Below are 16,057 nucleotides of genomic sequence, written 5' to 3'. Positions count from 1 at the left end.
TATATGCAGATGATACAGTCTTGTAGTCAGCTGGCTCCTTCCCGGATTTTGTGTTAAACTCTCTACAACAAAGCTTTCTTAGTGTCCAACAAGCTTTCTCTGCCCTTAACCTTGTTCTGAATACCTGCAAAACAAAGGTCATGTGGTGTGGTAAGAAGAATGCCCCTCTCCCCACAGGTGTGATTACTACCTCTGAGGGTTTAGAGCTTGAGTTAGTCACCTCATACAAGGACTTGGGAGTATGGCTAGATGGTACACTGTCCTTCTGTCAGCACATATCAAAGTTGCAGACTAAAGTTAAATCTAGACTTGGTGTCTTCCTTCATAATCGCTCCTCTTTCACCACAGCTGCCAAACTAACCCTGTTTCAGATGACCATCCTACCCACGCTAGATTACGGATACTTAATTTATAGATCAGCAGGTAAGGGTGCTCTCCAGCGGCTAGATGTTCTTTAACATTCAGCCATCAGATTTGTCACCAATGCTCCTTATAGGACACATCACTGCACTCTATACTCCTCTGTAAACTGGTCATCTCTGTGTACCCTTCACAAGACCCACTGGTTGATGCTTATTTATAAAACCTTCTTAGGCCTCTCTCCCCCCTATCTGAGATATCTACTGCAGCCCTCATCCTCCACATTCAACACCCATTCTGCCAGTCACATTCTGTTAAAGGTCCCCAAAGCACTCACATCACTGGGTCACTCCTCTTTTCAGTTCGCTGCAGCTAGTGACTGGAATGAGCTGCAACAAACACTCAAACTGGACAGTTTTATCTTTCCATTCAAAGACTCAATCATGGACACTTACTGACAGTTGTGGCTGATTTTCGTGATATATTGTTGTCTCTACCTTTGTGCCCTTTGTGCTGTTGTCTGTGCCCAATAATGTTTGTACCATGTTTTGTGCTGCTACCATGTTGTGCTGCTGCCATGTTGTGTTGTTGTCATGTTGTGTTTCTACCATGCTGTGTTGTCATGTGTTGCTGCCATGCTATGTTGTTGTCTTAGGTCTCTCTTTTTGTAGTGTTGTCTTTCTTGTCTTGATGTGTGTTTTGTCCTTGCAGGAGGCCTTTTGCCTTTTGATAGGCCGACATTGTAAATAAGAATTTGTTCTTAACTGACTTGCCTAGTTAAAGAAAGGTTAAATTAAAAAGTATATACTGGATTTTAGTCAAGGCTCATCCTATATAACTACTACCTGTTCTATTCATATACGGTCTATAATGTCTATATACACCACTATATACATTTATATTCCAGACTCTGTCCTTGATATTTCTTACTTTTTTCTTTACATTTTGGTGGATTTGTGTGTATTATTTTGTATTGTTAGGTATTACTGCACTGTTGGAGCTAGAAACATAAGCATTTCACTGCACCTGCGATAACATCTGCAAAATATGTGTACGCGACCAATAAAATTTGATTTGAATTGAGATAAACTCTGTGGGAAAATATTGCTTTGGTAGCCCCTCGATGCAAAAAACACAGCAGTTTCTGTTTTCTTCCTACAAATGTGGCTCAATCTTTTGATCCATTTAAGCTACAAAATATTATGACCCCATCAAACGATTCTTCTGTCTCCTTCTACAAAGCCCACATGCTACACAGGACTCATTAGACAAGACCAGGCACTAAATCAGACTGGGGGGAAAAGAGCATCATCAACAATGATGCTCTTTTCTACACAGAAGATCAAACAAGATTATTGCCTGATGATCTTTTGAACTTCCCAACACATTTCTGATGCATTTTAGTCACTTCAAACCATACTTCCTTCACATTGAAATACTGTCAAAAGGACAGTCAGACTAATTTCTAATAGACTGTCATAGCCCCAATTAAAAAACACTGTCCCTTGATTATACATTTTTTACATGGTGGGGTCACGGGCCAAAAAAGTTTGAGAATCTCTGGTATACACACACACACACACTCACACACACAAACATACAGGACACACACGTATATGGGTGCAAGTAAAGGCGAGAAACGGTTATATGTAGGTTGGTCTCATCCTGTAGTTGTTTAGCAGACACAAACTCCATCTCTCCGTCTGTCAGCAATACATTGTGACTTTAAGATCCAGTGTGGACGCACAGCTCTAGCCACTTCCCTAAACCAGGCAGAGTGTGTGTGTGTGTGCGTACGTATGTGCGTGTTTGTGTGCATGTGTGGTAAAAGGTCCAAAGGTAGGGTCTTCAAACAGTATGACCAGTCTAGGATCGGCAGAATGGAGTGATTGGAGTGGAGGAGAGTAGTACGGCATCCGAAAGAGGAGTGCTTAGTTGTTCTGAAGGCAGTCCAGCTCCACCGAACAACACACACTTCCATTCTGACCACGGCAACGATAAATAAGGGGAACATGAAGAAAAAAAGAGACGGGTAGTTAGTTCCATTCTGTTTGTGCATGTTTGCTTATGTTACCATGTGTGAGTGATGCAAGGTGAGGTTAGGGCCGGGATTCAATAAACGTTAAAAGGTAATAATTTACACTATAGAACCGACGTGCAGCATTACCATGTATACGATCTCTGCGAACATCGGGGAAAATGCCTTGTGTAACCTTTATTTAACTAGGCAAGTCAGTTATTAAGAACAAATTCTTATTTACAATGACGGCCTACCCCGGCCAAACCTGGATGACGCTGGGCCAATTGTGCGCCACCCTATGGGACTCCCAATCATGGCCGAATGTGAAACAGCTTGGGTTTTGAACCAGGGACTGTAGTGACGCCTCTTGCATTGAGATGCAGTGCTTTAGACCACTGTGCCATTATTGTCTGTATAGTGTGCTGCCCTATAATGCGCCTTGCATTGAATCCCGGCCTAGGTTAGGGTTGCTTGCTTTGTTCTTTCAGGTGACACAGCTGTGTGTGTTTGTATTCCTGTAAATATGCAGGCAAGGGTGGCACATACAGGGTGGTTCTGGCATTGTTTATGTGTCTAAAGGGTGTGTCTGTATGACACTAGGTATGACACAATATCAGCGGAACCTGTACAATACAATGCATTTGGAAAATATTCAGACCACTTGACTTTTCCCACATTTTGGTAGGTTACAGCCTTATTCTAAAATGTATTAAATTGTTTTTTTCCCTCATCAATTTACACACAATACCCCTTAATGACAAAGTGAAAATAAGAAAAACCTTATTTACATAAGTATTCAGAACCTTGTCTATGAGACTCGAAATTGAACTCAGGTGCATCCTGTTTCCATTGATCATCCTTGATATGGTTCTACAACTTCATTGGAATCCACCTGTGGTAAATTGAATTGATTGGACATGATTTGGAAAGGCACACACCTCTTGATATAAGATCCCACAGTTGACAGTGCATGTCAGAGCAAAAACCAAGCCATGAGATCAAAGGAATTGAGCTCCGAGACAGGATTGTGTTGAGGCACAGATCTGGGGAAGAGTACCAAAAACTGTCTGCAGCATTGAATGTCCCCAAGAACACAGTGGCCTCCATCTTTCTTAAATCAAAGAAGTTTGGAACCACCAAGACTCTGCCTAGAGCTGGCCGCCTGGCCAAACTGAGCAATTGGGGGAGAAGGGCCTTTGTTCAGGAGGTGACCAAGAACTCAATGGTCACTCTAACAGAGCTCCAGAGTTCCTTCCAGAAGGACAAACATCTTTGCAGCACTCCACCAATCAGGCTTTTATGGTGGAATGGCCAGACGGAAGCCACTCCTCAGTAAAAGGCAGAGGACATCCCGCTTGGAGTTTGCCAAAAAGGCACTTGAAGGACTCAGACCATGAATGCCAAGCGTCACATCTAGAGGAAACCTGGCGCCATCCCTACGGTGAAGCACGGTGGTGGCAGCATCATGCTGTGGAGATGTTTTTCAGCGACATGGACTGGGATGCTAGTCAGGATCGAGGGAAAGATGAACGGAGCAAAGTACAAAGAAATCCTTGATGAAAACCTGCTCCAGAGCGCTCAGGACCTCAGACTGGGGCGAAGGTTCACCTTCCAACAGGCCAACGACCCTAAGCACACAGGCAAGACAATGCAGGAGTGGCTTCGGGACAAGTCTCTGAATGTCCTTGAGTGGCCCAGCAAGAGCCCGGACTTGAACCTTACCTAACATCTCTGGAGAGACCTGAAAATAGCTGTGCAGTGACGTTCCCCATCCAACCTGACAGAGCTTGAGAGGCTCTGCAAACAAATACAGGTGTGATAAGCTTGTAGCGTCATACCCAAGAAGACTGAAGGCTGAAATTGCTTCCAAAGGTGCTTCAACAAAGTACTTAGTAGAGGGTCTGAATACTTATGTAAATGTGCTATTTCCATTTTATTTTTTTTATAAATGTGTTTTTGCTTTGTCACTATGGGGTATTGAATGTAGATTGATGATGAAAAAACGATTTAATACATTTTAGAAAAAGACTGTAACGTAACAAAAGGTGGACAAAGTCAATGGGTCTGAATACTTTCCGAATATACTGTACTTTGCACTTGCAGGAGGTGCAGGGAAAGCTTGCCATTCACTGTGTGCGTGTATGTACATATGTATGTGTGTTTTTACGTGCTCCTGTGTGTGTATGCATTTTTGTCTGTGTGTGTGTGTGTCTGTGTCAGGTAAGATATGAGTTGTTGCTGTTACCTTGCACTTGCAGGTGGTGCAGGGTGACCCTGGCATGGGCCACGTGGCACTGCTGAGGCGGGTGATGCCCGCGGGGTCCTGGCAGGTCTGCCTGATGTCGTTGGCAATATTGTCTGCCAGGCAGGGGTCAGTGACGCAGTGCGGGCAACATTCGCCCTCCACCAAGGCAGAGTATTTGCACGCCAACACTGGACATGCCAGGGGCCAGCAGTCCACCTTTCCCTCCTACAGAAAGATAGAGATAAGGCGAGAGGGATTGGTGGAGAATAGAAGCAAAACAAAGGACGAAAATAAGAGTTTGGAACAGTCCTTATAAGCGCTGGACACTGAGATGACTACTATGGGGTATTGTAAGACCATATTGAAAGATAAAGCTAGGAGTAGAGAGACAAGTGTTTAAGCAGCTCTCTAATGTGAATCACCTGATGGCTGACATAGTGGGATCAGTACTATGGCTTTGATCACCGACATACACTACCGTTCAAAAGTTTGGAGTCACTTAGAAATGTCCTTGTTTTTGAAAGAAAATCAAAAAAATTTGTCCATTAAAATAACATCAAATTGATCAGAAATACACTGTAGACATCAATGTTGTAAATGACTATTGTAGCTGGAAACGTTTGATTTTTTTATTGGAATATCTACATAGGCGTAATGAGGCCCATTATCAGCAACCATCACGCCTGTGTTCTAATGGCAGGTTGTGTTAGCTAATCCAAGTTTTAGAGGTCGACCGATTAATCGGAATGGCCGATTAATTAGGGCCGATTTCAAGTTTTCATAACAATCGGTAATCGGTATTTTTGACCACCGATTTGCGTTTTTTAAAATATTTATTTAACTAGGCAAGTCAGATTAAGAACACATTCTTATTTTCAATGACGACCTAGGAACGGGGGTTAACTGCCTTGTTCAGGGCGGATTCGGGGATTCGTTTTTGCAACCTTCCTTACTAGTCCAACGCTCTAACCACCTGCCTTACATTGCACTCCATGAGGAGCCTGCATGGCAGCCTGACTACCTGTTACGCGAGGGCAGCAAGAAGCCAAGGTAAGTTGCTAGCTAGCATTAAACTTATCTTATTAAAAAACTATCAATCTTAACATAATCACTAGTTAACTACACATGGTTGATGATATTACTAGTTTATCTAACGTGTCCTGCGTTGCATATAATGGATGCGGTGCCTGTTAATTTCTCATTGAATCACAGACTACTTCGACAAACGGGTTTTGATTTAACAAGCGCATTTGCGAAAAAAGCACTGTCGTTGCATCAATGTACCTAACCATAAACATCAATGCCTTTCTTTAAAACCAATATACAAGTATATATTTTTAAACCTGCATATTTAGTTAATATTGCCTGCTAACATGAAATTGTGTCACTTATCTTGCGTTCATTGCACGCAGTCAGGACGCCTGGCTCGTTGCGAACTAATTTGCCAGAATTTTACGTAATTATGACATAACATTGAAGGTTGTGCAATGTAACAGGAATATTTAGATTTAGGGATGCCACCCGTTAGATAAAATACGCAACGGTTCCGTATTTCACTGAAAGAAAAAACGTTTGTTGTTTTCGAGATGATAGTTTCCGGATTCGACCATATTAATGACCTAAAGGCTCGTATTTCTGTGTGTTTATTATATTATAATTAAGTCTATGATTTGATAGAGCAGTCTGACTGAGCGGTGGTAGGCACCAGCAGGCTCGTAATTATTCATTCAAACAGCACTTTAGTGCGTTTTGCCAGCAGCCCTTCGCTGTGCTTCAAGCATTGCGCTGTTTATGACTTCAAGCCGGGTGGGTATAATTTGTGGAACGTTCCAACAGGAATCTATTCCAAAAACTTTGTAAATAACAAGGTTGCCAAAAAACAACGCATACAAAATTGTATAGCGGCAGAATAAGATACCGGGTAGGGAGTGGTCTATTTCATTGCATTTTTCACTCATGACGTTTATTCCGAAAAATGTCTTTCCTCACTCTGGTTGCCTATGGACAAACATTAAGAATAAGCTACGTGGTGAGTTGATGCCTATTCGGCAGCTAGTTAGCTAGGTTTATATGCGTTGTTGGTTGGCAAACTTTTACTTTACGTTTGTTGGAACAGATTCCTGTTGGAACGTTCCACAAATTATACCCACCCCTTCAAGCCTATCAACTCCCAAGATTAGGCTGGTGTAACCGATGTGAAATGGCTAGCTAGTTAGCGGGGTGCGCGCTAATAGCATTTCAAACGTCACTCACTCTGAGACTTGGAGTAGTTGTTCCCTTTGCTCTGCATGGGTAACGCTGCTTCGAGGGTGGCTGTTGTCGATGTGTTCCTGGTTTGAGCCCAGGTAGGAGCGAGGAGAGGGACGGAAGCTATACTGTTACACTGGCAATACTAAAGTGCCTATAAGAACATCCAATAGTCAAAGGTATATGAAATACAAATCGTATAGAGAGAAATAGTCCTATAATTTCTATAATAACTACAACCTAAAACTTCTTACCTGGGAATATTGAAGACTCATGTTAAAAGGAACCACCAGCTTTCATATGTTCCCATGTTCTGAGCAAGGCACTTAAACGTTAGCTTTCTTACATGGCACATATTGCACTTTTACTTTCTTCTCGAACACTTTAAACCAAATTGAACGTTTCATTATTTATTTGAGGCTAAATTGATTTTATTGATGTATTATATTAAGTTAAAATAAGTGTTCATACAGTATTGTTGTAATTGTCATTATTACATATAAATAAATACAAAATAAATCGGCCGATTAATCGGAAGCAGCATTTTCTTTGGGCCCCAATAATCGGTATCGGCAAATCATAATCGGTCGACCTCTACTAAGTTTATCATTTTAAAAGGCTAATTGATCATTAGAAAACCCTTTTGTAATTATGTTAGTACAGCTGAAAACTGTTGTGCTGATTTAAAGAAGCAATAAAACTGACTTTCTTTAGACTAGTTGAGTTTCTGGAGCATCAGCATTTGTGGGATTGATTATACTGTTACACTGGCAATACTAAATTTGGGTGGGTATAACGCCAGATACTCAACTAGTCTAAAGAAGGCCAGTTTTATTGCTTCTTTAATCCGAACAACAGTTTTCAGCTGTGCTAACATAATCGCAAAAGGGTTTTATAATGATCAATTAGCCTTTTAAAATTATAAACTTGGATTAGCTAACACAACGTGCCATTGAAACACAGGAGTGATAGCTGCTGGTAATGGGCCTCTGTACGCCTATGTAGATATTCCATTAAAAAATCAGCTGTTTCCAGCTGCAATAGTCATTTACAACATTAACAATGTCTACACTGTATTTCTGATCAATTTGATGTTATTTTAACCTGTTAGGGCTAGGGGGCAGTATTGACACGGCCGGATAAAAAACGTACCCGATTTAATCTGGTTACTACTCCTGTCCAGTAAGTAGAATATGCATATAATTATTGGCTTTGGATAGAAAACACCCTAAAGTTTCTAAAACTGTTTGAATGGTGTCTGTGAGTATAACAGAACTCATATGGCAGGCAAAAACCTGAGAAGATTCTGAACAGGAAGTGGCCTGTCTGACAAGTTGTTGTTCATCTTGGCTCTTTTTATTGAAGACTGAGGATCTTTGCTGTAACGTGACACTTCCTACGGCTCCCATAGGCTCTCAGAGACCGGGAAAAAGCTGAATGATATCGAGGCAGCCCCAGGCTGAAACACATTATCGCGTTTGGATAGTGGCTGGTCAGAGTACTCTGAGACTCAGGCTCGTGCACGAGGGCACGAGATGTTTTTATTTTCTCTCTCTTTGTACGTATACACGCTTTCCCGGTCGGAATATTATCGCTTTTTTACGAGAAAAATGGCATAAAAATTGATTTTAAACAGCGGTTGACATGCTTCGAAGTACGGTAATGGAATATTTAGAATTTTTTTGTCACGAAATGCGCCATGCTCGTCACCCTTATTTACCCTTTCGGATAGTGTCTTGAACTCGCGAACAAAACGCCGCTATTTGGATATAACAATGGATTATTTGGGACCAAACCAACATTTGTTATTGAAGTAGAAGTCCTGGGAGTGCATTCTGACGAAGAACAGCAAAGGTAATAACATTTTTCTTATAGTAAATCTGACTTTGGTGAGTGCTAAACTTGCTGGGTGTCTAAATAGCTAGCCCTGTGATGGGCTATCTACTTAGAATATTGCAAAATGTGCTTTCACCGAAAAGCTATTTTAAAATCGGACATATCGAGTGCATAGAGGAGTTCTGTATCTATAATTCTTAAAATAATTGTTATGCTTTTTGTGAACGTTTATCGTGAGTAATTTAGTAAATTCACCGGCAGTGTTCGGTCGGAATGCTAGTCACATGCTAGTCACATGCTAATGTAAAAAGCTGGTTTTTGATATAAATATGAACTTGATTGAACAAAACATGCATGTATTGTATAACATAATGTCCTAGGGTTGTCATCTGATGAAGATCATCAAAGGTTATTGCTGCATTTAGCTGTGGTTTGGGTTTATGTGACATTATATGCTAGTTTGAAAAATGAAATTTTTTGAAATCGGACAGTGTGGTTAGATTAACGAGAGTCTTGTCTTTAAAATGGTGTAAAATAGTCATATGTTTGAAAAATTGAAGTTTTTGCATTTTTGAGGTATTTGAATATCGCGCCACGGGATTACACTGGCTGTTGAGTAGCCCATAGAGGTTAATGGACAAAAAAATGTGATTTTCTTTAAAAAACAAGGACATTTCTAAGTGACTCCAAACTTTTGAATGGTAGTGTATACTTAAGCAATAAGGCCCAAGGGGGAGTGGTATATGTCCAATATACCAAGGGCTGTTCTTAGGCACGACACAACGCCATATACCACAAATCTCAGAGATGTTTAATTGCAATTATAAACTAGTTACTAACGTAATTAGAGCATTAAAAATACATGTTTTGTCAAAGCCGTGGTAACCAGTTTATAATAGGAATTTGGCACCTCAGAGATTTGTGGTATATACCCGTCAGACAATTAGCATTCACGGCTCGAAACACCCAGTTTATAATATCAGTTTAATATCACAGGCTCACACTGTAACTTCTCTATCTCTCTTGGTGTGAATCACTTGAAGGTTTTGCCATAGGCTACAGTAGTGGCACCTGTGTCTAACGCCTTAGAATGTCTTTCTTCCTTTCTGATGACACCTGAAGGCTGCCTGGGCCAATTAGAGTGATTGTTGGTGCCATGCTGATCCTGGAATTGTGTTTCCACGGCAGGACCGTTTAGCTAATTGCACAGCTGTCAGAGCCCGCTAATTACCAGGTCCACCAGAGTAAGGTCATGCACCTCTCACATGCACACACAAAGACGTCACACACATTTACAAACGCAGGTGCGCACACAGACACATTGCCAAGGCCACAAAAAAATTAATTGTATTTCATATCAAGATGGTATCATCTGCTTCTTCACAGCCTGTCTCATTAGCATGCAAGGATCTGCTTTGTTTCCTCGTAGCCATAATAATTAGCTAGGTGCTGCTCATGAAAGACACGCAATCAAGATCAGAGGAGACACACACATCCTCTTCATCCATGTTGCACAAGTGTAAAATATGCATGTGTGAACAAGAGTGTGTGTTTTTGTACAATAAAGTACACAAGCATGCAAGTGTGTGTATGTGCATGCTATGCATGCAAATGCGCATGTGTGTGTACATACCACGCAGCGGCACTGCTGGCAGCTGTAGATCCAGGAGTCTCTGCTGCGGTACAGTATGTGTCCACTCTGGTGCAGACATTGGCTGGACTTTCTGGAGTCACACTCAGGACAGCAGAACAGGTCTGCCTCGGGGTCCGCACAATGACACTCTCTCCTCCTGCAGAAGGTGCGCCCATCCTGGGGACAAGGTAAATGCATAGGAATTCAAAGAAATGTCAAGGCCATGGCCTGGGATGGTCCAGCAGTCTAAGCCGCTGACTCCTTATCACGTACTATGTGCCGCTACGAGAATGGGTTCAAATCAGACCCAAAATAAAAAAATAGTTCTACAAGCAAATAACCCTCAATCCCAGCATAGCTGGAACTTTGAGGCCTTTCTTCCAAAATGCTAATTAACTACTAAAATCAGGACAGTGACAGTGGTTTTTCTTGTAAATACTTTTCCAGTTTTATTACTGCCATTTTAATATTTACCTTGAATGCACACACACACACACACACACACACACACACACACACACACACACACACACACACGCACGCACGCCTCCTACCCTACCTAGCTACCTACAGTCTTATCTAAACAGTTACACTCACTCCTCCTACAGAAGGTATAACCATCCTGTAAGAAAGAGACATTGATAAGGCTACAGCTTACCTACAGAAAGGCTATAGTAACTACAATGTACAGTATCTACATTTACATTATAGAGGATAATGCACTTTATTGAGCAAGGCCATTACTAACAATACTGCCTATTTGTCATTAACATTTTGAGAGGAGTGTTTTTATGGGGTTAGGGTTTTGCATTGGATGTCTGGTCAAGGCCATTGGTGTAACTCTTTCTAGAGATTCCAAGTTCTCGACCAGTGAGAACTTTATGATCCATTTTACTGGCCACACTGAGCCCTTGCCAGCTTGGCAATGAGCACAATAATGGAGATATAAAATCCCTGTATAAAAGGTTGTTGCAAAATGTATAGGGTACATAACTCGCATAATGAGTTGCCAATATCTTATTGGCGCGTATTGTCTCGCTACAGTAGCCAGTATCTCTCATGGTGCTAATATCCAAGAGCTTTTTTAGCGTTAGCCTTTTAATGTTATGGCTATGGATATGAGAGGCATCGCTAATTTTGCTCGGGTGGTTGACTAATGCCATGTAATATCATTTCCATTGTCTGCATTGTAGCAATTCTTTGGAATAGCCTTGAAATTAGGAATTTTACAGCAAATGCTGCATTGTTTAATTTACCAAGTAAATGGCAAGTTTGTAATGTTAAAAATGCATAGCTTTCAATAATGCAAACAACCTCCAATTTAATATCGAATAATACATTTTGGGGTAACCACCCTAAAAAACACCCTTGCTAGGATTTGAAATAGTCCCACTCTCTATCTGAGAAACCGCTTAAGGTTGACTGGAGTACCTCTGTGTGTAGCCCTAAGGTTAAATTGCATAATCTTTCAATTGAATATACTTTTATTCAGCTTGACATTATTCTAACCGCCGTGCATAAGCAATCCTGAAGAAAATTCCAATCAATATAAGATTCTTACCGGCCGGGTTTCCAATGTGAGGTTTTCATGCTCATGCCTATAGCGATTGACTGCTAAGCTGCAAACATGTTCACCTTTTTCCCAATGAGATTGATAACAATGTAAGATTGTAAACAATGGGAGCTACAAATATATACTTTGATTAGCTAATGGTAGGCCTATACTTAATACTAAAGCCTGGCAAGTTTCCTGAAGAGTCCATTGTTAGCATTAGCATGCACTATTCTGAAAAAACCTCACTAGTTCATATTTACTTACTTAAGCTGGACAGAGTAAAAACACTGTAAATGTAGGTTTATCTTAATTTCTACTCGGTTACGATTTGGTTTTAGTCATTTTAATCTTGATTAAGATTTGCCCCCCCCCAAAAAAAAACAGCCCATATGTTTGACACCCCTAAACAGTCATGCAGTGAGAAATGAGACAATTATATTCAGCAGCAAGAGCAGGAACCAGCAGGGAGTTTGAGTGTATGTGTGTGTGTGACAGAGTAGAAGTGTGTGTTGTTCTCTGTGTTCATTCTCTGTCTTGACTTTGAAGTAGGTGTGTGTGATGTTACAGTGGGAACCGAGATGTGAGTGTGTGTGTGCAGATGGTTGTTTCATCTATGTGACTGTGTATGTGTCGTTCTGTATTTTCTTGCTTTGTTCCTGTTTACTAGGTAGTAACCACTAACAAAGTAGTTGTGAGGTGGAGATGTGTGTATGTCAGAAAAGTTATATCTTGTGTGTGTGCGTGTACACCCATACATGTGTTTGTCTGTGTTGTCAATGTGAGTGCATTCTTGGATGAGCGTTGGCTCACATGTAGGTGTGGTGTGTGTGTGTGTGTGTTAGTCTTACATTACAGGAGCAGAGGGAGCAGAATGTGCTTGTGTGTGTGTGTGTGTGTGTGTGTGTGTGTGTGTGTGTGTGTGTGTGTGTGTGTGTGTGTGTGTGTGTGTGTGTGTGTGTGTGTGTTTGCCCTACCTTGCAGGAGCAGAGGGAGCAGCGGTCCAGGCTGTGGTTCCACTCCTGTCCGTTGTGTTTGAGGCCCTCCTCGTAAAGACAGTCTCCACTGCAGGCCAGTCCAGATGTGCACATACAGTCAAAACCACCTGGAAGGTTCACACACACACTGTCGTTCCAGCAGGTGTGTGTCTGCGTGGCACACTCGTCAATGTCTGAAACAGAGAATATCTGCTTTACCTATCAAAAACAAGAATGTGTGGCTTTCTTTGTGACGCCATTTTCCCCTCTCCATACTCCAGTTTAGTCTACAGGGGTGGGGTGGTGGTGGTGGGGGTAGATATTCCATAAAAAATTCAGCCGTTTCCACCTACAATAGTCATTTACAACATTAACAATGTCTACACTATATTTCTGATCAATTTGAGAGTAGCAGCAGCATGGGGGGGGGTGGCCTGTGATGGGCCTGGGGGTAGATGTCTTATGGCTTGGGAGTAGATACTGTTTAGAAGACTCTTGGACCTAGACTTAGCGCTCCGGTAACGCTTGCCATGCGGTAGTGGAGAGACCAGTCTATGACTTGGGTGACAATTTTATGGCCTTTCCTCTGACACCACTTATTATATAGGTTCTGGATGGCAGGAAGCTTGGCCCCAGTGATGTACTGGGCCGTACGCATTACCATCTGTAGTGCCTTATGGTCGGATGCCAAGCAGTTGCCATACCAGGCGGTGATGCAACCGGTCAGGATGCTCTCGACATTGCAGCTGAAGAACTTTTTAAGGATCTGTGGACCCATGCCAAATCTTTTCAGTCTCATGAGGGGGAAAAGGCATTGTCGTGCCCTCTTCACGACTGTCTTGTTGAGTTTGGAGTCCACCATAATCTCCTTTTGTCTTGCTCATGTTGAGGGAGAGGTTGTTGTCCTGGCACCACAATGCCAGGTCTCTGACCTTCTCCCTATAGGCTGTCTCATCGTTGTCGGTGATCATGCCTACCACCATTGTGTCATCAGCAAACTTAATGATGGTGTTGGAGTTGTGCTTGGCCACGCAGTAGTTGGTGAACAGGGAGTACGGGAGGGGACCAAGCACGCACCCCTGAGGGGCCCCCGTGTTGAGGATCAGCGTGGCAGATGTGTTGTTGCATACCCTTATCACCTGGGGGCGGCCCATCAGGAAGTCCAGGATCCAGTTGCAGAGGGAGGTGTTTAGTCCCAGTGTCCTTAGCTTAGTGATGAGCTTTGTGGGCACTATGGAGTTGAACACTGAGCTGTAGTCAATGAACAGCATTCTCACATAGGTGTTCCATTTGTCCAGATGGGAAAGGGCAGTGTGGAGTGCGTTTGAGATCCCATCATCTGTGGATCTGTTGGTGCGGTTTGTGAATTGGACTGCGTCTAAGGTTTCTGGGATGATGGTTTTGATGTGAGCTATGACCATCTTTTCAAAGCACTTCATGGCTACCGACGTTAGTGCTGTGGGGCGGTAGTCATTTAGGCAGGTTACGTTCGTTTTCTTGGTCACAGGGACCATGGTGGTCTGCTTGAAACATGTAGGTATTACAGACTTGGTCAGGGAGAGGTTGAAAATGTCAGTGAAGACACTTGACAGTTGATCCGAGCATGCTGTGAGCACACTGCCTGGTAATCGGTCTGGCCCTGCGGCCTTGTGAATGTTGACCTGTTTATAGGTCTTGCTCACATCGGCTGTGGAGAGCGTGATCTCAGTCGTCTGGAAAAGCTGGTGCTCTCATGCATACTTCAGTGTTGCTTGCCTCGAAGCGAGCGTAAAAGGCATTTAGCCCATCTGGTCGGCTTGCGTCACTGGACAGCTTTTTTTTTGTAGTCCATAATAGTTTGCAAGCCCTGCCACATCGAATGAGCATCAGAGCTGGTGTAGTACGATTCAATCTTAGTCCTGTATCGACAATTTGCCTGTTTGATGGTTTGTCTGAGGGCATAGCGGGATTTCTAATAATAATAATAATAATAATAATAATTAGTGTTCCGCTCCTTGAAAGCGGCAGCTCCAGCATTTAGCTCCTAGCGGATGTTGACTGTAATCCATGGCTTCTGGTTAGGATATGTATGTACAGTCACTGTGGGGACCACATCGTCGATGCACTTATTGATGAAGCAGGTGACAGAGCTGGTATACTCCTCAATGCCATAGGATGAATCCCGGAACATATTCCAGTCTGTGCTAGCAAAACAGTCCTGTAGTGTAGCATCTGCGTCATCTGACAACTTCCGTATTGAGCGAGTCACAGTTACTTCCTGCTTTAGCTTGTGCTTGTAAGCAGGAATCAGGAGGATAGAATTAGGGCCAGATTTGCCAAATTGAGGTTGAGGGAGATCTTTGTACGTTTCTTTGTGTGTGGAGTGAAGGTGGTCAATAGTTTTTGCACATGTGACATGCTAATAGAAATTAGGAAAAAAAGATTTCAGTTGGCCTGCATTAAAGTCCTCGGCCACCAGGAGCGCCGCTTTTGGATGAGCATTTCGTTGTTTGTTTATGGCCTTTTACAGCTTGTTGAGTGCGGTCTTAGTGCCAGCATCGGTTTGTGGTGGTAAATAGACGACTACCCTCTTGGTAGATAGTGTGGTCTACAGCTTTTCATGAGCTACACTACCACAGGCGAGCAATACCTAGAGACTTCCTTAATATTCCTTAACAAATAGACACACACCACCACACCCAATCTTAACGGACGTAGCTGTTCTGTCCTGCCGATGCATGGAAAACCCAGCCAACTGTATATTATCCGCGTCGTCGTTAAGCCACGACTCAGTGAAACATAAGGTATAACAGTTTGGAATGTCCTGTTGGTAGGATAGTCTGGAACAGAGCTCATCCAGTTTATTCTCCAGTGATTGCACATTGGCCAATAGAACGGATGGTAGAGGCTGGTTACCCACTCGCCAACGAATTCTCACAAGGCCCACCGATCTCGGCCCTCTGTATCTCCGTCTTCTCTTCATGCGAATGACGGGGATTTGGGTGTGGTCCGGGAGCAACAATATATCCTTTGTGTCAGACTCATTAAAGAAAAAATCTTTGTCCAGTTAGAGGTGAGTAATTGCTGTTCTGATATCCAGATCTCTTTTTGGTCATAAGAGACTGTAGCAGCAACATAATGTACAAACAAAGCAAGCAAGAGGACAAGTACATTAGAGTGTCTAGTTTGAGAAACAGATGCCTCACAA

The 16,057-nt window shown here is 42.5% G+C and overlaps 1 protein-coding gene across 1 annotated transcript in view; it reads right to left on the bottom strand.

The window, feature by feature from the left end:
- Positions 1-950: 950 nt before the first annotated feature.
- LOC106587057 (protein kinase C-binding protein NELL1) overlaps positions 951-16,057 on the bottom strand; it is a 493,867-nt gene continuing 478,760 nt past the window's right edge. Inside the window, exons 17-20 of the mRNA XM_014174942.2 lie at positions 12,871-13,064; positions 10,342-10,518; positions 4,626-4,850; positions 951-2,342 (exon numbers count right to left, since the gene is read on the bottom strand). Of these exons, the coding sequence (XP_014030417.2) occupies positions 2,292-2,342; positions 4,626-4,850; positions 10,342-10,518; positions 12,871-13,064 (647 nt within the window). The 3' untranslated portion in view covers positions 951-2,291. The remainder of the gene's footprint in view (positions 2,343-4,625; positions 4,851-10,341; positions 10,519-12,870; positions 13,065-16,057) is intronic.

The sequence above is a fragment of the Salmo salar genome, chromosome ssa26 (assembly GCF_905237065.1).
Source record: "Salmo salar chromosome ssa26, Ssal_v3.1, whole genome shotgun sequence".
In the NCBI taxonomy this organism is placed as follows: Eukaryota; Metazoa; Chordata; class Actinopteri; order Salmoniformes; family Salmonidae; genus Salmo; species Salmo salar.
The sequence above is the reverse complement of the archived record's forward strand: the minus strand, read 5'-3'. Positions and strand labels throughout refer to the sequence as shown.